Source organism: Pleurodeles waltl, chromosome 7, assembly GCF_031143425.1.
Source record: "Pleurodeles waltl isolate 20211129_DDA chromosome 7, aPleWal1.hap1.20221129, whole genome shotgun sequence".
In the NCBI taxonomy this organism is placed as follows: Eukaryota; Metazoa; Chordata; class Amphibia; order Caudata; family Salamandridae; genus Pleurodeles; species Pleurodeles waltl.
The window spans coordinates 126,016,647-126,039,980 of NC_090446.1; the positions used below are offsets into that span (position 1 = coordinate 126,016,647).

At 46.4% G+C, this 23,334-nt stretch overlaps 1 protein-coding gene across 3 annotated transcripts in view; it reads right to left on the minus strand.

Annotated features, from left to right (window-relative positions):
- The window catches only part of RTEL1 (regulator of telomere elongation helicase 1), a 224,484-nt gene that overhangs the window by 22,070 nt on the left and 179,080 nt on the right, over window positions 1-23,334 (minus strand). For all 3 annotated transcript variants that reach the window (XR_011205455.1, XM_069243277.1, XM_069243278.1), the window contains exon 34: window positions 1,733-1,888. Coding sequence is in view for 2 of the 3 variants with exons in the window: in XM_069243277.1 (XP_069099378.1) it covers window positions 1,733-1,888 (156 nt within the window). In the remaining variant the exon portion in view is untranslated. The remainder of the gene's footprint in view (window positions 1-1,732; window positions 1,889-23,334) is intronic.

The following is a 23,334-nucleotide window of genomic DNA, read 5'->3' on the forward strand; positions in this document are numbered from 1 at the left end:
CCTCCATGGGGCAATAAAAAAAAAGAAGGAATTTGTGGGGACCGCATGGCCCCACGCAGCCCCAGGGACCGCCACCTCCCTGGGGCTAATACTGAATTACATGTAGGGGGCGTCGCCCCCCCGGAATCCCTATGGACCGCCACCTCCCCAGGGCAAACATTGAATTACATGCAGTGACCACGTGGCCCCCTGCATTCCCAGGCCACTAACTTCCTGGGGCAAATACAACTTTGGAGCCAGCCCCCCATTGAGGGGCCATTGATGGCCTGGGGACCATCACCCCCTAGGGACGGCTCCTGCTATGTCCCTGGGTGCCCACCCTCAGGACATAGCTGTTTGCTCTGACTTGGCGGGAGCTTTGACAACTCCTGCCAGATCAGAGCAAACACTCCAGTTCCAGCAAGTGAGAGCTGTGAAACAGCTCTTGCTTGCTGGAAGCTGAGTTTTCCTCTGCTTCCCTGCCAAAAGAGATGTGGGCAGGGAAACAGAGGAAACAATTACTCTCACAGACAGGGTGCTGCATCTTTAGCAGCGCAAAAGGCTACCCCCACAGTGCCAGGTAGTCCATAATGGCATTTTAAAATAAATAAATATTGAGGGAGTGCGGGGAGCCCTTGAGGGCTTCCCCGCAGCCCAGACAGCCCATAATGGGCTAAGAAAAAAACATAACAAAAACAAATAAAAACCTACAGCTTAATGTGAAGGTTGCTAGTCCTTCACACTGAGCAGTCAGGGTTCAAGTCCAGCCGAATTCGCTTCCTTTTTTAAAATGTACAAATCAGTTTTATTTTTAAACGACAAACTTTTTATTTTAAATTGTCAAGAAAAATCTCATTCTAAGTAAATCATACATCAAAGCCTAAGCAACTCTATCTCTATCCTTCTCACTTTCTATCTGTCTCTTTTTAATTTCTCCCGCTCACACAATCATTCAGACACATACGCTCCCACTCACACACCCCCCAAACACTCATGCACCCACTCACAGATGAAACCATAGAAATTCACCAGTTATAGTTATAGTTGCCTCAAGTAACTATAACTTGTGCACTAAGGTAACTATAACTCGGGCCCTCGCCATGCACTGCTAATTACCCCTCAAATTACGGCACTCATTATATCTTTGATAACATCATTGATAAAGTCACTGTAAGATCTGTAGTAAAATTATTGGTCACAAACCTGTGCATGGCGAAAGCGTAACTCTAACTGGTGAATTTCTATGGTTTCGTACATTTGAAATGTTATCCTAACAAGAACATCCCTGTAACCTTTTGTTTTTTAAGGGAATTTCTAAGTGTTATCTTAAATACATTTACCATGAGTGGTAAAGGCATATGCATGTTAAAAATGTGTGGTAAAGACCTGCATGATTTGGCCATGTTGTAATGTCATACAACCAATGAACCTGCATCAATCAACCAATAAGCAGAGGTGTAGGAGGGCAATTAAAGCATGCACGCAATCTCCTGGGGTAGGGGAACCTCAATCATAAGGTTTGTCACCTCAAAGGACTCTAGAGGCAGAAGAAGTCTGTCTTCTCTTACTACCCCAAGATGGAAAAAGTGAATTTCTAGGCTCCAATTCACAGTGGATTTCCAATAGTAACTCAGTGTCCCGAGATGCCAAAGTCATCTCTGTGATAGCTCCCAACTTTGAAGTGGTGGCTAAGAGTGCTAGTGTTGCCCCACAACTTCACCTCCCTCCCATTTTCCTGACTGGATGAACCTACCCGAACAGCCGAATGGTGGCACTGGAGTGCTGTTGTGAGCCACCAATTGGCTCCTGGTGACTGGTTCATGAGACGTGGACTCCAGAGATTTATTTTTACATTCTGGGTTCTTTAGAAAGAATGATGAGATCTTGCTCTGGGCTTTTCCGGAAACAGCTGTCATAGAAAAAGGATGAAAAAAATTACAGGTTAGAGAACAAAAGAAAACATGCAGGACTGCTCAGGAAAGGCCACAGATTAAGAAGGCTTAAACCTGACCTGGATAGATAACTAGACATAAGCATATTGATTAAAACAAGAGTTAGGGGAGGGGTGGTAGGTTCCTTTTCTTGGTGAGCTTGAAAAAGATCTTGCTTAGAGGAAAAAGTGGTTTCAGAATGCCCCCTTCTTAACATGGGAGGATGAAATGTTGGGCAAGGGTTAAGAAATTCAGACCCATAGTTTTGCAAATCACTGACACAAAAAGATCACTACCAAGTCATGGAAACCTACCATGTGTTAGTTTTCTCAAGGTCTATGCTTGCAGCCCTGATCCCCATTATTCTTAAAAACATGCAGCCCAATTGTCACCCACCCTAATTATAATTAAAATGAAGGGTGTTTGAGTTTCAATATATGCGAGGCTGGCAGCTACCCAGTGAGACATCTACATTTGGCCTTTGCCTCTAGTCAGCTCTAGATGTATAATGTTCTTCCCTGCATTTGCTTCCTCTTTCAATGTAGTCATCTTTAGCAAGATATAGATATCTCAGCTAATTCTAGAGGAAGGTTTGCCGTCTTGGGCAAATTAGTTTGACATGAAACAATTCTGAAAAATTATTTTATCAGACTACTTCTTGTAGCTTGTATGGCATCACAATTTGTGCTTCAAAATTATTTATTGCTTTGTAGCCTCTGGGTTTTAGTATTACAGTAAGTGAGGTTTTGCTTTGAAGAATAATTTAAAAACAGAATCAGTTTTTGCCAACACTCTTGGTGCTTTCCACTTCATGATAGCGACTGCTCTGAAGAAGGATTTTTGTTTGCCTTTTTAGCAGAAGATTTTGGTTCAACTGAGTGGAGACATAGGAAGTATCACTAATGTCTGCCTAATGTTTATAAAGTAATGAGTGTTGGAGTAACATTTATTCTTCTGGCTTCTCCCTCTAAGAAACTCTTGCACTCATTTGCAAGGATTTTGTGTACTGGCTATAAATCATGGTGATCTTTAAAAAATATCTTGCCACACTAAAACAGCTAGTCGCTGTACAGGATCAGGAAGTGGCCTGAGACTACTCAGAAGAAAATTGGCCACCACTGTTGAAGGTTTCGAATTTAGTTTCAGGTTAGGTTACAAAGGTTGCACACAGCTATATGCAAAAAATCTAAAGTTGGCTACGGAGTCCCAGTGGTGCTGAACGGGAAACGGGGAAAAGTGAACTGAGAGTGGGGTGTCGAGCCAATTTATGGACTGACTATCGAGCATTCTGATAACAGCACCCAACTGGGCATATCTGAAGAAGTCATAAGCAAAGTTTAAGTTCATTCTTCACCTATCACATTTTGAAGGGCAGTCATTAAATTACTTTATCAGTAAGGAAGACAGCACCATAATGTACACAAGGACTAGGTGTAGCCTTTGAGATGTTTTGTATAAGGGTAAGAGAGAGCCAAATACATTCTAATATCAGCTTTCACCTTGCAGATATTTTCTCCACTGTGCATGGAAACTGAAGAGATATTTGTTGAAAAAGGATTCCTGATTAACTATCCATGTGGGTTCTTTGAAACATTTCATATATTTGGACAGTGGATGTTCTCACTGTATTTCAATTCAGAGAACGGAAGGCACTACTTGGCAAATTTCTTGTCAGCAGCAACAGCAAGGAGGAAGAGTGCTCCGATGCTAGAACAAAAAAGAAGGTGGCAGAAGTCATACTTGTGCACTGAAAAATGAAGGGTCTGGAGTAGATTATTGTTTTTCTGGTCACAGAGTTTGTGAACGGAGCTAAGATTCTGGTAGTCAAAGTGTAAAGATATTATATTTGATAAAGCAGTAGTTATTGGCAAAGATGTTAGAATTTAGGAAGATACAGCACCTGTTAGACCATTTCAATTTTACTAGGTGCTGGCAGGGGAAGGGCTGACTTTTTGTAGATTGACTAGTCAGATTATCTCAGAGCACAACGTTACTGCCAAAGGATGAAGATTAAGGTGCCTTTAGAAGTTGAGTTGAAGGATTGGAGATTTTTCCTGCAGGAGCCTTGTTGTGTGGCCCTTGAAGTGGTGGCAAAATAGTGGATACAAATCATTTCAGATATGGCAGAGACAGAAATATGTGACTTGTACTAATGGGGCATGAGGTGCACCATAAATAGGCCGGAAAAACAGAAGTCCTTTTATTCAATTCAACATTAATCTTAATGAGCATACAATCAAAGGTAAATTTCAATGTGGACCAACCAGAGACTTAGGCTGGGTTACCAGAGAGTGAGCAAAGAATAGGGCTCGTAGGAATTATTTTGTTTGGTTAGCTAGGCATGTTAGGGGCGGGTTACCTGCGGCAGCTAAAATGGCCACCTGCCAGTGAAGCTCAGGTGATTGCCGCCTATTTATGCCACGAACTGTGGGCACTCATGCTGCTGCTGGGACCACCAAACATGGAAATAGCTGTCTGTAAGCCTGAAGACCCTGGATGTAGAGTCTCCTGCCACGACTGCTGCCCGCACTTCCCGCAACTGATGGGAGGCCCTCGCGGCCAGACACTGCCTCTGAGACCCTGAGGTCGAGACTATCGGGTCTTGTCGGTGCAGCGGGCATCCGTGCTATCCATCCTCCTGGCACCAACCCCACCCGTGAGCAAGGGAGCTCCATACTTCTGTCTCTGAGCAGCTGTCCTAGCCCCAGTGAGGACGCTGCCCCGTTGGTGGGTGCGGGCGGCTATTGGGCCGCAGCCGTGGGGATGGCCGAAGCTCTGGACTGGGGCCCGGTGAGTGCTTGGTGGTACTCGGGCCGGAGACCCACACTTAGATAGCTTCCCCACAACCTCTGGCATACCCGCTGGACCTGTTCACCGCTGAGGGGAGGCTGCCCCAGTGACTCCTGATGGGGCATGCGGCCCACCTAGCCTATCTCTGCGGGGGCTTCTTGGAGTACCCGGTCGCTGCTGTGCCTGCACATGTGAACCTCTGGAGAGCTGCTGTGCCACACCTGTTGCCCAATACTTGCTGGGGATGCAACCGCCAGGACTCTGCAACCATGCAGCAGCAGGAGGTACAGCTTCCCTGTCTCCGCTTGCACATGCTTCCCTACAGCCCCTTCTGATGCCTCTATAACTGTGACCCCCCCCGCTCAATCCTGTGGCCTGGAGATGGGTGGTGACTGTGCTTTATGCCCCGCCTGGGGCATAATGAAAGAGCCGGAACTGCCAGCATCACCGAATGATCATACTAGGGGCCCGCATTGCTGGGCTAGCTACCACCACATGACTCATTGGCTTGACCATCCTGGGCGCTTGCAGACTTCCCTGTAAGTCTCCTGAGTGCATCATAACACTGCTATTGGGTGCTGGCGCTTCGCGGGACTAACCTACCCTCTCCTCATCTCCTCTATACTCTCCTCTATCATCTCCTCTCCTTCTCAAGATGGGCAATGGAGACCCCAAACAACGTAAACTCCTGTTTGACCAACCTAGGCTGCTGTGCCGTCCGGGTCCCCAGTCTGACATGGATGATCCCCTTGACGGAGAAGACCCGGAAGCCCATAGCGGCACAGTGGCTATACTGGCGGAGATAAGAGCTGGATTCCGCTCTATTGACACCAGATTTGACACCCTCCTCAGCTACACTGATCATATGGTAGAGCGCCTTGACTGCTAAGAGAGATGAAGCACCAACCTTAAGGATGGCATAGGCCCCATGGCGAAGCGCTGGGACAAGATGCAGCACATAGTAAAGACAATGGTTATTAAGACTGAAGACCCTGAGGCACGATCGCGCAGGAACAATATCTGAATTGTGGCCATTGCCAAGACTACCAATATGGGCAGGGCAGACACGTTTGTCGAAAATCTCCTGGAGGAACTGTAGAAGTGGCCTTTAGGGCCACCAAGACCAGGGTCCTTGGAGCCAGCGAGGGCATAAATGGTTTGAGGAATTTCTTCTTGCACAGTAGGGGCTGCGAGGAATTGCTGTTGGCCAGCTGTAAGCCAGACCGTGGCTATTCCAGACAGATAAGACGTGATCTCCCCCATTCTATCTATATAATGTGCGATAATAGTCAAGGAGAAAGTGGCCAATATAATCATCTCCAGTGACCATAGTAACATCATCCGATTGTAGGTTTGTGACAACAAGGACTGATAGTTTGGTCGTAGGATCTGTGCCAGGGTGCGGCCAGGTCGATCACCCTCACCATATCTTCGGGCGTAGGCATATTTAACTAAATATAACACCTCACGATCCACCAGTTTACAAAATTCTTGCAAAAGATTCGAACGCGTATGCAGCAACTGTGTTTGGGCCCCTGCTGAGGTGGCAGAATATATAGCTTTGAGTTCCTCTCCACCCGAGCCAGGTCATCAGTTATACATTTTAAAGCACCTGAGTGTTTGGAGATACAAACCCCCCTAATATAATCTTTGAAAGTGTCCCACAGCATAGCCTGTTTCGCAACAGAGCCTGAGTTCAACGGAAAGTACTCATTGATAGGTGCAGAAAGATCTGATCAGAATGCAGCATCCTGCAGTGGTAGCCCTGGAAGGTGCCACTGTCTAGGGGAGGTATGAGGGTGTGGATTCAAGAGGGTTAAGTGGATGGGGGCATGGTCGGAGAGTTTACAAGATAGGTGTTTCACGTCTTGTAACCAGAGCAGAAAGTTTTGAGAGGTGAACCAATAGTCCAGGTGGAACCAGGAATCATGTGGGGCTGGACAGAAAGTGTAACCTCTAGTAAAGGGACAGCGAGCATGCCACGCTTCAGAGAGATAATGTGCATCCATAAACTCCTGAAGTGCCCGGCGTTAGCGTGGTTTGAGGCTGACAGATGACCCAGTAGATTCTAGCGGAGGATTATCACCCAGAAGGGTAAGATCTGCGGACTTTCAAGTGATTAGTGCAATGAGTTTATGAAAGAATTCTGGGGAAGACCACGTTGGGGGCGTATATATTTGCGAGCAGGGTTGTCCTGCCTGCCAATGTGCCGTAGGCGAGAAGGTACTGGCACTTCTTGGCCGAGACATGTCAATGGTAGATAAAGGACAAGAGTACATTCTCCCCGAGAGTAAGAACTATAGAATGAATAATAGCAGTTCTGTCCCCAGGTACAAGCAAACTTAGTCATCCCAGGGGGATAATTAGGTTTCCTGGAGAAAGGCTATCGCTATGCCCATCTGGTAAGGAACACTAGGACTTGCTTTCCTTTCCGGGAGTTATTTAAACTGTGAATATTCCATGTAAGGCACTGAATCTCTAAGGTGTTAGAAGGCATAGCAGCTGTATGGTAAACAATGCTGTAGTAGAGCACCATGTGTATGTATGTGCACTGTTATGTAAGTCATGCATGAGGAGGAAAAGAATAGCAGTGGCGACAAAGCCATACAACCAACACAACCACATATCTCAACCCCCTCATGACCCACCCATACTGGACAGTGAACTATCCAGTAAACATCCCACAGAATAACTTGGGGGTGTAAACCATTGGGGGGCAACAACACAAATGATGCTGCCCAAGTTTATGGAGACCTGGAAGGGAATGACTTAAATCGCAGGCAGTGCACCGCACCATAGTATAACATTGTTAACATAATATTTGGCGTCATGGAGGCCTCTGTATAATATCTGCTAACAGGAGGAGGGGAACTAGTAGGAGCCAACAGCATGCTGAAGCACGGGACCATCAACCAGAGTGAGAAGCTGCCAGTGAGATCGGGGATGCGTTGCGGTCTGGCATTGTCTGCTTGAGCGGTCAGTTGGCCTTGTGCATCAAGCAGAAATTGTGAACCTTTGCTTGGGTGGCCAGATGGAGTGCTGTGTCCCTATCTTTGTAGTTTAAGAGGTGAGCTATGGTGTGGTCGCGTCGGGGCAGCCACAAGTGGGCGGGGCAGAGAAAAGTAAAGGTTCTTCTACAAGGCTTTCAGGACTGCTCCTGTCCCCACTTTCCGAGGTTTGTGCTGAGGACCTTGAGGACTGTATCCTTCCCCAACCTATGTGGGAGGCTGAAGAGACATTCCTTCTCAAACTGGGCTAACCCCCACACCTCTGTCCCTCATACAGAGCTTTGTCACTCCTCAATTATACTAATTATACTAAAAGTTAGGCAAAAGTCATTGCATCTCCCTTGTTTCTCCTGATGGAGGAAATAATCTCCCCCATCCAGACCGGCTTCGTGCCACATCACTCCACCACCATAAACTTGTGCACAATATTTGCAATAATGAACCAGCTCAACCTGACTCTTCAGACAGCTGTTGCCCTCCTGGATGATGAGAAGGCTCTTGAATCTCTTGAGTGGCCGTTCTTGAGGGCATCGCTCAACAAGCTGGGCCTCCCTTGTGGATTCCAGGACCAAATACTACTGCTGTATGCCAGCCCGTTTGAGGATCAATGGTCATCTCACTGACGCTTTTGCCATATCCCACAGTACCTGATAGAGTTGCCCCCTGTCCCCCCTTCTTTTTATTATTGCTCTAGACCCCTTAATTCGACACTTCAAGGAACACCACCTGAGCAGGGGACTTCATTTTTTAAAGTGCACCATTCTGACTACAGTCTATGCAGACAATGTATTGCTATTTGTGAGGGACCCTGCTCTGCATCTTGCCCCGCTCTTTCGGGAGATTATCCGGTTCAACACCTTATCCGGTCTGTTGATTAACTGGCATAAGTTGGAACTATTTCAGCTCACCGATGGTACCACCCCTTACCCCCTTGAATACCCCCTAAAGTGGTGCGATGATTCGCCTAAATATTTGGGCATCTTCCTCCACTGACAAAAAGACTGGGAGATCTGCCATAATTATGGCCCAGCCATCGACACCCTCCCTACCCAAATTGACAGATGGGTCCGCCTTCCACTATTTATAGCGGGCCATACTGCAATTATAAAAATGGTTGTGCTTCCCCGTTTTCTCTATTTATTCCTCAATATTCCAATACCACTGAATGTTTCCTTTTTCCCCCACAATACGTACCCTGTTTACACGTCTAATATGGGATGGCCGTCGCCCCACGTTTTAATGGGAGACACTCACTCTGCCATACTCCAAGGAGAGGAGGGGGCTCGGAATACTAGATCGTTACCTTTACTACTTGGTGGCCCAATGCCATTTTTTCATACTCTTGGTATCATCCTGATGCCAGACTACCCTATGTCAAGCCCAAGAGGCACCAGGTAGATTTGCATCCACTGCCCTCAATACTATCAAAGGGCACGCCTTGAGAACCTCAGGAAATCCATAACCTCTCTACGACTTAATGGCCGTGGTCTCAGCTCCCGATATATCTAGGTTACGACGTTCTGTACTAGCCTGATATTCAAGGGTAAGCAAAGGCTACTCATGACACAGGAAACATTGGTTCGGTGCATACTCTCTGCACACCAATTCTGCACTGTAGGTGATCTCTTCACGAATGGTACACTGGACCTAAGCTCCATCTTTGAAACGGGGTGTGACCTCCCCAATGGATCAACTAGTACGCCTCCACCTAAAGAGCACATGGAGGGACAAACTGCCCACCTTTCCTAAATAGCCACCCACTCTCCCTTCTCTTGCCATGATGATTTCATCGTCAGACAGCACTGTGGCAGTCTTGAGTTATGCCCCATATGTCGCATTGCAGGCTGGGGGACTTGGGAGCGAGATCTGAACTCCTCCATCTCTGATAAGATGTAGCAGTTCTGTTGCCTATAGACTAAATTGGTGTTGATAAACAGTTGACATTAACTCCTACATTACAAGTTCTTGCACCGCACATATACCATTCCCTGGCTAAAATTGACCCGGCTCGCTCTCATAAATGACCCAAGTGCACAGCTGACCATACTAATTTTTCACACCTCACATGGAATTGCACCATTATACAGAAGTATTGGCAGGATATCTTTACACACATATCTACTATGCTAGACCATGTCATCGATCTCGACCCAGGCATGGCGCTGCAGGGCTATGTCAAGCCTCTTGCCCCACATCACAGAAGATTTGCGGCTATGGTGCTCCTGCTTGCCAAATGCTGTATTGCAGTACTGTGGTCTAGTGGTCAAAAACCCACTGTTGATGATTGGTTAAGTGATGTTAACTTTTGTGATAACACAAGTGAAATATATGCCTCACTGATACCCCCTACGCCCTGACCAAAGGGCCCCTCTTCATTCCTATTTGACTTGTGCTGAGCCTGATTCTACTGACCATGGGCTTGAATCCTGATTTTGACTCCATGACTGTGGCATGGCAGTTATGAAGGGTGAGTGAGAGAACCACTTCGTCTAGATGGTATATCACAACAGGTACTGAAACGCAACGACTTCGTCTTACTAATTAGCTTAATCAATGTTATAACCACTAAGACATTTCCATGAAAGAAGATTTAATTTGCAAGATTTTCCAACATCAACTGTGTGTATTTTAGCCTGACAAGGAAGAGGCTGAGGTCCCACAAGGCAGCCAGAAGAAACAAGGGTATTACGCCGGTCAGATGTCTTGCCCGGAAGAAGTATTCTCCTGGCCGATACTGGAAAGCTCAAACAGCTTCAAGAAAGTTCTTGCAGGTAATCAAATGCATTTGTTTCAGTCAGGTGGCCCAAAAAGGAATATTACATCTTCAAACGAGCAACTAAGCAAGTGGGTGTTGTTTTCTAACACCTTGTGAAACAACCCCAATCATTTATAGAGAAGGACTTCCGGGCAGTGCAAGAACCAACTGGTTCTGAATGGACAGTGTTGGAAGGTATTGTCAGGAAACACTCACTAAACCTTAACAACAGTAGGAAGGAGTGCACCACTCTCCCTTCCACCATGGACAGGAGGTCATCCTATAGTGAGGCAGATGTGTTCTCTAGGTACTAGGTAAAGTTGGTACATACTCAGCCACTAATATCCCTGTACATTCTGGGCTTTTCTTGATCTTTTGGAGCACTCTCACAATCAACTGGATGAGGAAAAAAAGCATAGAACTCAGGAACTATATTTGACCTCATGGTCACAGGTTCAAATTCAGCAGGTCCACTCAGCCTTTCATTCTTCTGAAGTTGCTAAAATGAGTACCACTGAGCTGAACAACAATGAACATGTGAGAGAAGGTACTTCCAATCCACTCCATTCATCAGAAAAAAAGGAACTGACAAGCACATGTGTACATGCGGGAATGCTATTATGAACGAATCATGCATATATGATTCGGCACACAAAGATTTGTACTAAAACAGCTGTGGAGGTAGTTTCCTGTCTTGCATTTTGTGGCAGGGATACCAACAGGGATGGAGCAGGATGCAAAAGCAAATCCAGAATAGCCCCAAGAAAAAAAAGTGCTGGCTGGCAAAAAAAGTAACCTAAAATAATGCATCTGTAACACATTGAACGAATGGAGGTTTAGTTCCTAATGTCAAAGAGGCTACCACAGTATATTACTACTATTTAGAACCATAGACAATAAAGACAGTGAGGCATCAGGGTGTATTAACCTTTGGTAGAACTTCTCTGCCTCAACATTTGAATGTACCTGCACTGCCTCTACCTGTTTTATATGGGGGATTTTTGCAAAAACAAGATTAATATCCTAGAAGCTAGGCAGTACTTCCCCTGAGATCTGTGCAAGTGTTTATATGACTTCCCCTTCATTACATGTCCTTGCCTGCTGCTCCTAAATATAATATGTACAGTTGCTTCCATAAAGCGAGTTAAGGTACCAAATTATTGCAAAAGGTCCAAAAATGCCCTGTTCATTTAGGTCTATTATGAAATGAGACCTTTTGATTTTACTAATTTATGTATATAATATGAAAAATGTTCCTTACCCAGTAAGCATCTGTTTGTGGCATGTAGTGCTGTAGGTGCGCATCATGTGCATAATTCTGCCATCTAGTGTTGGGCTTAGGTGGTGTGCAAGTTGTTTTTCTTCAAAGAAAGCCCTTTGAGTCACGCGGTACTGGGACTCCTTCTTTCACTGGTAATGCACATGGTAATCAACTCCATTGTTAGATTGTTTTCTTGCATGGTGGGTGAAGATGAAATGTGAAGCAAAGCATAGTATATAGAGATGTCCGTGCCAAAGGAGTTTGTGAAGAAATAGTGAAAGTAAATGCAACAAGCACAAGGGTCCTGGGAGGAGGGTGGGCCTCTGTGAATCTACAGCACTACATGCCATGAACATATGATTACTGGGTAACATTTTCTGTTTGAGGCATGTGTGGCTGTAGATACACATGCTATGCATAGAATGTAAAGCAGTCCTCCTCCATAAATGGTGTCTAGCCTGTGGGGAATACAGCTGTTTGAATTAGTGTACATAGAACTTCTTGGCCAACATTGGCTTGTTGACAGGCCAGTACATTTATACAGGAATGTTTTGTAAAGGTATGTGGTGTAGACCATGTAGCTGCTTTACATGTCAGCTATAGGGATACTTCCTAGGAAGGCTATTGAAGTCCCATTTGCAAGAGTGGAGTGGACTCTAGAAGGAATGGGTAAAGTTCTTTTAGCTTTAGCATAGTATGTTTGGATGCATTTAGCAATCCTTTTTACAATGCCTGATTTAGAAATGTCTCTTCACTTGTGAGGTTTGGTGAAAGCAACAAAACGTTGTTGTGTAGTCCTGAATTGTTTAGCCTGTCAATGTAATAAACAAGAGCTTGTTTTATGTCTAATATGTGTAGAGCCCTTTCTGCAACTGAGTCAGGTTGAGGACAAAAGACAGGAAGTTCAATGGATTGATTTAGGTGGAAGTGCGAGACCACCGTTGGAAGAAATTTGGGGTTGATGTGGAGGTCAACCTTGTCCCTGTGCATTTGGAAGAAGGGTTCTTCCAAAGTTAGTGCCTGAAGCTCACTGACATGCCTAAGTCAAGTGATGGAGTCCAGGATTGTTGCCTTCCAGGAGAGAAACTGGAGGGGGCAGGAGTGGAGGAGCTCAAACAGAGGGTTCATTAGTCTTGATAATACAATATCGAGATTCCATGTCGGAGCTGGTGGCACCCGAGGAGGAACGACTCTTAAGACCTTCCAAGAAGGCTTTGTGACTGGAATTCAGAAAGTGTGTTGCCTCTTTTGTAGGTATACGGCTACCTCTGCTAGGTGTAGCCTTATAGATGTAAAGGCCAAACCAGAGAAGTGCAAATTAAATAAATAGGAGGCAATGTCTTGTACCTTGGCTGCTAAGGGATCAATGTGTTTGGATTGACAATAGTGAACAAATCTTTTCCAGCCCAAGTAGTAGGCCTGCGTGTCTCTTTTAGAATGTCCATACAAAGTTGTGTGAGATTGAGGAAGCCAACTTCTAGTACTTCAGGAGCCCGATCGCAAGGTGGAGGGATCTGAGGTCCGGGTGTCTGATTTCTCCATGGTTCTGTGTGACAAGGTACTGCCTGTTGGGTAGTGTTTCGTGGGGAACTACTGATCGGTTGAGGAGTGTGGTGAATCATGGTTGTCGTGCCCTTATGGGAGCCACTAGGATGAGGGTGAGAGATGTCTGCCGAAGTTTGCAAACTACAAATAGGAGCAGTGGGAGAGGTGGAAAAGCATAAGCAAATATCCCTGACCAACTCATCCATAGGGCATTGCACTTGGACTGTGGGTGTGGAAACCTGGAGGCGAGGTTTGGGTATTTGGCATTTTCTGCTGTGGCGAAGAGTTCTATTTGTGGTTGTCCCTAACATCTGAAGTATTTAAGGAGGACTTGCGGATGGAGCTCCCATTTGTGGATTTGTTGGCACCTCCGGCTGAGGAGATCTACAAAGTCGGTGTCCACACCCAGTAGGTATTCTGCTAACAGATGAATGTTCTGTCAGACAGCCCACCTCCAAATGGTAAGGGCTAAATGAGAAAGCAGATGGGATTTGATACCCCCTTGCATATGGAGATTATCCACGGCTATCACGTTGTCCATCCTGATGAGGACTACCTTGCCTATCAGGTGAGGAAGGAAGGCTCTCAGCACTGGGCAAGCAGCTAGTAGCTCTAGGTGATTTATGTGGAGATGTTGCTCATTTGGTGTCCAGTGGACCCGGACAGTTAGATCTTGCGAACGCGCTCTCCATCCTGTAAGGGAGGTGTCCATTGTTATGGTCTTCTGCAGACTGGGTCTAGGAAAGGCCGTCCTTTGTTGGTGTTCCACCACTATAGAGAGTGGCAAGCTTGACGGTCGACCAACACTAGATCTTCCCATAGACCATCCGCTTGAGTCCATTGGTGAACTAAGCACTCCTGCAACAGATGCATGTTTACTCTGGTATGAGGTACTATGGCAATTCATGAACCCATCAAACCAAGGAGGCAAATGACTGCCCTGAATGTTACCTGTTGACTTGGATGAAATTGGGGAACGGGTGCCTGGAGTGATTGTTGTAGGAAAGTACCATCTTGCCTAGCATGTTACCCCCATTTTTCACTGTATATATGTTGTTTTAGTTGTATGTGTCACTGGGACCCTGTTCACCAGGGCCCCAGTGCTCATAAGTGTGCCTGAATGTGTTACCTGTGTAGTGACTAACTGTCTCACTGAGGCTCTGCTAATCAGAACCTCAGTGGTTATGCTCTCTCATTTCTTTCAAATTGTCACTAACAGGCTAGTGACCAATTTTACCAATTTACATTGGCTTTCTGGAACACCCTTATAATTCCCTAGTATATGGTACTGAGGTACCCAGGGTATTGGGGTTCCAGGAGATCCCTATGGGCTGCAGCATTTCTTTTGCCACCCATAGGGAGCTCTGACAATTCTTACACAGGCCTGCCACTGCAGCCTGAGTGAAATAACGTCCACGTTATTTCACAGCCATTTTACACTGCACTTAAGTAACTTATAAGTCACCTATATGTCTAACCTTTACCTGGTAAAGGTTAGGTGCAAAGTTACTTAGTGTGAGGGCACCCTGGCACTAGCCAAGGTGCCCCCACATTGTTCAGAGCCAATTCCCTGAACTTTGTGAGTGCGGGGACACCATTACACGCGTGCACTACATATAGGTCAATACCTATATGTAGCTTCACAATGGTAACTCCAAATATGGCCATGTAACATGTCTAAGATCATGGAATTGCCCCCTCTATGCCATCCTGGCATTGTTGGCACAATTCGATGATCCCAGTGGTCTGTAGCACAGACCCTGGTACTGCCAAACTGCCTTTTCTGGGGTTTCACTGCAGCTGCTGCCAACCCCTCAGACAGGTTTCTGCCCCCCTGGGGTCAAGCCAGGCTTGTCCCAGGATGGCAGAACAAAGGACTTCCTCTGAGAGAGGGTGTTACACCCTCTCCCTTTGGAAAATGGTGTGAAGGCAGGGGAGGAGTAGCCTCCCCCAGCCTCTGGAAATGCTTTCTTGGGCACAGATGTGCCCAATTCTGCATAAGCCAGTCTACACCGGTTCAGGGACCCCTTAGCCCCTGCTCTGGCGCAAAACTGGACAAAGGAAAGGGGAGTGACCACTCCCCTGGCCTGCACCTCCCCTGGGAGGTGTCCAGAGCTCCTCCAGTGTGCTCCAGACCTCTGCCATCTTGGAAACAGAGGTGCTGCTGGCACACTGGACTGCTCTGAGTGGCCAATGCCACCAGGTGACGTCAGAGACTCCTTCTGATAGGCTCCTTCAGGTGTTAGTAGCCTATCCTCTCTCCTAAGTAGCCAAACCCTCTTTTCTGGCTATTTAGGGTCTCTGTCTCTGGGGAAACTTTAGATAACGAATGCAAGAGCTCATCCGAGTTCCTCTGCATCTCTCTCTTCACCTTCTGCCAAGGAATCGACTGCTGACCGCGCTGGAAGCCTGCAACACTGCAACAAAGTAGCAAAGACGACTACTGCAACTCTGTATCGCTGATCCTGCCGCCTTCTCGACTGTTTTCCTGGTGGTGCATGCTGTGGGGGTAGTCTGCCTCCTCTCTGCACTAGAAGCTCCGAAGAAATCTCCCGTGGGTCGACGGAATCTTCCCCCTGCAACCGCAGGCACCAAAAAGCTGCATTACCGGTCCCTTGGGTCTCCTCTCAGCACGACGAGCGAGGTCCCTCGAATCCAGCAACTCTGTCCAAGTGACCCCCACAGTCCAGTGACTCTTCAGTCCAAGTTTGGTGGAGGTAAGTCCTTGCCTCACCTCGCTGGGCTGCATTGCTGGGAACCGCGACTTTTGCAGCTACTCCGGCCTCTGTGCACTTCCGGCGGAAATCCTGTGTGCACAGCCAAGCCTGGGTCCACGGCACTCTAACCTGCATTGCACGACTTTCTAAGTTGGTCTCCGGCGACGTGGGACTCCTTTGTGTAACTTCGGGTGAGCACCGTTTCACGCATCCTCGTAGTGCCTGTTTCTGGCACTTCTCCGGGTGCTACCTGCTGCTGAGAGGGCTCCTTGTCTTGCTCGACGTCCCCTCTCTCTTCTGGTCCAATTTGCGACCTCCTGGTCCCTCCTGGGCCACAGCAGCGTCCAAAAACGCTAACCGCACGATTTGCAGCTAGCAAGGCTTGTTGGCGGTCTTTCGGCAGGAAAACACTTCTGCACGACTCTCCACGGCGAGAGGGATCCGTCCACCAAAGGGGAAGTCTCTAGCCCTTTTCGTTCCTGCAGAAACCTCAGCTTCTTCTGTCCAGTAGAAGCTTCTTTGCATCCACAGCTGGCATTTCCTGGGCAAATGCCCATGTCCGACTTGCTTGTGACTTTTGGACTTGGTCCCCTTGTTCCACAGGTATCCTAGATTGGAAATCCACAGTTGTTGCATTGTTGGTTTGTGTCTTTCCTGCATTATTCCTCTATCACGACTTCTTTGTCTTTGGGGGAACTTTAGTGCACTTTGCACTCACTTTTCAGGGTCTTGGGGAGGGCTAATTTTCTAACTCTCACTATTTTCTAATAGTCCCAGCGACCCTCTACAAGGTCACATAGGTTTGGGGTCCATTCGTGATTCGCATTCCACTTTTGGAGTATATGGTTTGTGTTGCCCCTATCCCAATGTGTCCCCATTGCATCCTATTGTAACTATACATTGTTTGCACTGTTTTCTAAGACTATACTGCATATTTTTGGTATTGTGTACATATATCTTGTGTATATTTCCTATCCTCTCACTGAGGGTACACTCTAAGATACTTTGGCATATTGTCATAAAAATAAAGTACCTTTATTTTTAGTATAACTGTGTATTGTGTTTTCTTATGATATTGTGCAAGTGACACTTGTGGTACTGTAGTAGCTTCACACGTCTCCTAGTTCCGCCTAAGCTGCTCTGCTAAGCTACCATTATCTATCAGCCTAAGCTGCTAGACACCCTATACACTAATAAGGGATAACTGGGCCTGGTGCAAGGTGCAAGTACCCCTTGGTACTCACTACAAGCCAGTCCAGCCTCCTACATTGGTTGTGCAGCGGTGGGATAAGTGCTTTGAGACTACTTACCACTCTTGTCATTGTACTTTTCATAAGAGAAAAATATACAAAACAAGTTCAGTGTGTGTACACATAGCTAAAAGTGTTGCATTTCCTCTTCTCACTGTTTTCTAAGTGCTGAAAAGTACTTCTAAACTTTCAAAAAGTTCTTAAAAGTTTAAAAAGTTTTTTTCTGTCTTTCTAAAAAGCTCTGACAAACTTTTTACTCTTTTTCTATCACTTTAACTCTCTCTAAAAATGTCTGGCACAGGCCAAAATGTTGATCTGTCCAAACTTGCATATGATCACCTTAGCTGGAAAGGAGCAAGGAGTCTCTGCATAGAGAGAGGTTTGAGTGTAGGGAAGAATCCTTCCTTGGAACTGTTAATTAACACGCTTAGAGAACAGGATAAGGCCATAAGTGCCCCATCTGTTGAAAAAGTAGCTAATGGTTCTCAATCTGATCCAGGGACTCCCCCAGGAAAAGGTTCAGGAAAGAAACTTCTTAGCCTTCCCATTACAAGACAGTCTAGCATAGTTGGTACTGAGGTGGAGTCACATCATACAGATGATGTGCTCTCACATTACACTGTCAGCCAAGCTGTTAGGGTGGCCTCTGTAAGGGACAGGTCTCCTTCTGTTCATTCCCATCATACCTCTGTATCTAGAAATGTCCCTCCCACCAGCCCTGATGACAGATTGTTAGAAAGGGAACTCAATAAGTTGAGGGTGGAACAAACCAGACTGAAGCTTAAAAAGCAACAGCTGGATTTGGATAGACAGTCTTTAGAAATAGAGAGGGAAAGACAGAAGTTGGGTTTAGAAACCCATGGTGGCAGCAGCAGTATTCCCCATAGTCATCCTGTAAAAGAGCATGATTCCAGGAATCTGCACAAGATAGTTCCCCCTTATAAGGAGGGGGATGACATTAACAAGTGGTTTGCTGCACTTGAGAGGGCCTGTGTTGTACAGGATGTCCCTCAAAGGCAGTGGGCTGCTATCCTATGGCTATCATTTAGTGGAAAAGGTAGGGATAGGCTCCTTACTGTGAAAGAAAGTGATGCCAATAATTTCCAAGTTCTTAAGAATGCACTCCTGGATGGTTATGGCTTAACCACTGAACAATACAGGATAAAGTTCAGAGAGACCAAAAAGGAGTCTTTACAAGACTGGGTTGATTTCATTGACCATTCAGTGAAGGCCTTGGAGGGGTGGTTAAATGGCAGTAAGGTTACTGACTTTGAAAGCCTGTATAACTTGATCCTGAGAGAGCATATTCTTAATAATTGTGTGTCTGATTTGTTGCACCAGTACTTGGTGGACTCTGATCTGACCTCTCCCCAAGAATTGGGAAAGAAGGCAGACAAATGGGTCAGAACAAGGGTGAACAGAAAAGTTCATACAGGGGGTGACAAAGATGGCAACAAAAAGAAGGATGGTAAGTCTTCTGACAAGGGTGGGGACAAATCTAAAAATGAGTCTTCATCAGGCCCACAAAAACACTCTGGTGGGGGTGGTGGGCCCAAATCCTCTTTTAATCAGAACAAGGAAAAGAAACCATGGTGCTATTTTTGTAAAGTAAAAGGCCATTGGGCAACAGATCTCAGTTGCCCAAAGAAAAGCACCAAGCCTCCTACCACTACAACCCCTACTGCTACACCTAGTGTCCCTACTAATAGCAGTGGTGGTGGGAGCAAACCTACTAATAGCCAATCCAAGGGAGTAGCTGGGCTCACTATTGGTAACTTAGTTGGGGTTGGCCTTGTTAGGGAGGCCACAGAGGCTGTGTTAGTCTCTTAGGGGGCTATTGATTTAGCCACCTTAGCTGCTTGTCCCCTTAATATGGATAAGTACAAGCAGCTACCCCTAATAAATGGTGTTGAGGTTCAGGCCTACAGGGACACTGGTGCCAGTGTGACTATGGTCATAGAGAAACTGGTCCACCCTGAACAACACCTACTTGGTCACCAGTACCAAGTAACCGATGCTCACAACAACACACTTAGCCACCCCATGGCTGTTGTTAATCTCAACTGGGGGGGGGGGGGGGGGGGGGGGTTACTGGTCCAAAGAAAGTTGTGGTAGCCACAGATTTACCTGTAGACTTTCTACTAGGAAATGATTTGGAGACATCAGCTTGGTCAGATGTGGAGTTGGAGGCCAATGCAGCAATGCTGGGCATCCCAGGGCATATTTTTGCTTTGACAAGGGCTCAGGCCAAAAAGCAAAAAGGACAGGGAAGCTTGGATCCTGGAACAATGGACCAAGTGCTCCCTAAAGCTAGGGCTAGTAGAAGCAAACCACTTCCTACTATCCCTCCCTCTACAGTGGATTCAACTTCAGAGGAAGAAGAATTCCCTCCCTGTGCAGAACCTACACCAGAGGAGCTTGAAGCAGATACTGCTGAGCTTTTGGGTGAAGGGGGGCCTGCCAGAGAGGAGCTGAGTGTGGCACAGCAAACCTGTCCCACATTAGAGGGTCTGAGACAGCAAGTTGTCAAACAGGCTAATGGGGATGTCAGTGACTCTCACAGAGTTTACTGGGAGGACAACCTCTTGTACACTGAGCATAGGGATCCTAAACCTGGAGCTGCCAGGAGATTAGTGATTCCTCAGGAGTACAGAAAGTTCCTCCTAACTCTGGCACACGACATTCCCCTAGCTGGGCATCTAGGACAAATGAAAACTTGGGACAGGCTTGTTCCCTTGTTTCATTGGCCTAGGATGTCTGAGGACACAAAAGATTTTTGTAAGTCCTGTGAAACCTGTCAAGCCAGTGGCAAGACAGGTGGCACCCCAAAGGCACCCCTTATTCCACTGCCTGTGGTTGGGGTTCCCTTTGAAAGGGTAGGGGTTGACATAGTTGGCCCCCTTGACCCTCCTACTGCTTCAGGCAATAGATTCATCTTGGTGGTAGTGGACCATGCCACAAGATATCCTGAAGCTATTCCTTTAAGGACCACTACAGCTCCTGCAGTGGCAAAGGCCCTCCTGGGAATATTTTCCAGGGTGGGCTTCCCAAAGGAAGTTGTATCAGACAGGGGAAGCAATTTCATGTCTGCATACTTAAAGGCCATGTGGACGGAGTGTGGTGTAACTTATAAGTTCACAACACCCTATCATCCACAAACAAATGGACTGGTGGAGAGATTTAACAAAACTCTCAAAGGCATGATTATGGGTCTCCCTGAAAAACTCCGCAGGAGACGGGATATCCTTCTACCATGCCTCCTTTTTGCCTACAGGGAGGTACCCCAGAAAGGAGTGGGCTTCAGCCCCTTTGAACTTCTTTTTGGACACCCTGTTAGGGGTCCACTCACACTTGTAAAGGAGGGTTGGGAACAACCTTTAAAAGCTCCTAAACAGGATATTGTGGATTATGTACTTGGCCTCAGATCAAGGATGGCTGAGTACATGAAAAAGGCCAGTAAAAACCTTCAGGCCAGCCAAGAGCTCCAGAAGCAATGGCATGATCAGAAGGCTGTTTTGGTTGAGTACCAACCAGGGCAGAAAGTGGGTCTTGGAGCCTGTGGCCCCAAGAGCACTCCAAGATAAATGGAGTGGACCCCACACAATTGTTGAGAAAAAGGGTGAAGTCACCTACTTAGTTGACTTAGGCACTGCAAGGAGTCCCCTTAGGGTACTCCATGTAAACCGCCTGAAACCCTACTATGACAGGACTGATCTCACCCTGCTCATGGCAACAGATGAGGGACAGGAAGAAGACAGTGATCCTCTACCTCATCTCTTCTCTTCTCTTCCACAGAACAAGATGCTCTGGTGGAAGGTGTAGTTTTGGCTGATTGTCTTACTGCTGAGCAGAAAGACAATTGCATAAACCTCCTAGATCAATTCTCTGAACTCTTCTCTACTGTGCCAGGTACCACTTCTTGGTGTGAGCACACTATAGATACTGGAGACAGTTTACCTGTCAAAAGTAAGATCTATAGGCAGCCTGACCATATCAGGGACTGCATAAAGCAAGAGGTCCAGAAAATGTTAGAACTAGGAGTGGTTGAGCACTCTGAAAGTCCATGGGCTTCTCCTGTGGTACTTGTACCAAAACCCCATTCCAAAGATGGAAAGAAGGAAATGCGGTTTTGTGTAGACTATAGAGGTCTCAACTTAGTAACCAAAACTGATGCTCACCCTATAACCAGGGCAGATGAGCTCATAGATACACTGGCATCTGCCAAGTATCTAAGCACTTTTGACTTGACTGCAGGGTATTGGCAGATCAAATTGTCAGAAGATGCTAAACCTAAAACAGCATTTTCAACCATTGGAGGACATTACCAGTTTACTGTAATGCCTTTTGGTTTGAAAAATGCACCTGCCACTTTTCAGAGGTTGGTGAATACAGTCCTGCAAGGGCTGGAAGCTTTCAGTGCAGCATATTTGGACGATATAGCTGTCTTTAGCTCCAGCTGGGATGATCACCTGGTCCACCTATGGAAAGTTTTGGAGGCCCTGCAAAAGGCAGGCCTCACTATCAAGGCTTCAAAGTGCCAGATAGGGCAGGGTAAGGTGGTTTATCTGGGACACCTTGTTGGTGGGGAACAGATTGCACCACTTCAGGGGAAAATCCAAACAATTATTGATTGGGTTCCCCCTACCACTCAGACTCAGGTGAGAGCCTTCCTAGGCCTCACTGGGTATTACAGGAGGTTCATTAAGAACTATGGCGCCATTGCAGCCCCTCTTAATGACCTCACTTCCAAGAAGATGCCTAAAAAGGTATTATGGACAGCAAACTGTCAGAAAGCTTTTGAGGAGCTGAAGCAGGCCATGTGCTCTGCACCTGTCCTGAAAAGCCCTTGTTACTCTAAAAAATTCTATGTCCAAACTGATGCATCTGAATTAGGAGTAGGGGCAGTCCTATCACAACTTAATTCTGAGGGCCAGGATCAACCTGTTGCTTTTATTAGTAGGAGGTTGACCCCTAGAGAAAAGCGTTGGTCTGCCATAGAGAGGGAGGCCTTTGCTGTGGTCTGGGCTCTGAAGAAGTTGAGGCCATACCTGTTTGGCACTCACTTCATTGTTCAGACAGACCACAAACCTCTACTTTGGCTAAAACAAATGAAAGGTGAAAATCCTAAATTGTTGAGGTGGTCCATATCCCTACAGGGAATGGACTATACAGTGGAACATAGACCTGGGAGTACCCACTCCAATGCAGATGGACTCTCCAGATATTTCCACTTAGACAATGAAAACTCATCAGGTCATGGCTAGTCTTATTGTCCTTCGTTTGGGGGGGGGGGGGGGGGGTTGTGTAGGAAAGTACCATCTTGCCTAGCATGTTACCCCCATTTTTCACTGTATATATGTTGTTTTAGTTGTATGTGTCACTGGGACCCTGTTCACCAGGGCCCCAGTGCTCATAAGTGTGCCTGAATGTGTTAACTGTGTAGTGACTAACTGTCTCACTGAGGCTCTGCTAATCAGAACCTCAGTGGTTATGCTCTCTCATTTCTTTCAAATTGTCACTAACAGGCTAGTGACCAATTTTACCAATTTACATTGGCTTTCTGGAACACCCTTATAATTCCCTAGTATATGGTACTGAGGTACCCAGGGTATTGGGGTTCCAGGAGATCCCTATGGGCTGCAGCATTTCTTTTGCCACCCATAGGGAGCTCTGACAATTCTTACACAGGCCTGCCACTGCAGCCTGAGTGAAATAACGTCCACGTTATTTCACAGCCATTTTACACTGCACTTAAGTAACTTATAAGTCACCTATATGTCTAACCTTTACCTGGTAAAGGTTAGGTGCAAAGTTACTTAGTGTGAGGGCACCCTGGCACTAGCCAAGGTGCCCCCACATTGTTCAGAGCCAATTCCCTGAACTTTGTGAGTGCGGGGACACCATTAAACGCGTGCACTACATATAGGTCAATACCTATATGTAGCTTCACAATGGTAACTCCGAATATGGCCATGTAACATGTCTAAGATCATGGAATTGCCCCCTCTATGCCATCCTGGCATTGTTGGCACAATTCGATGATCCCGGTGGTCTGTAGCACAGACCCTGGTACTGCCAAACTGCCTTTTCTGGGGTTT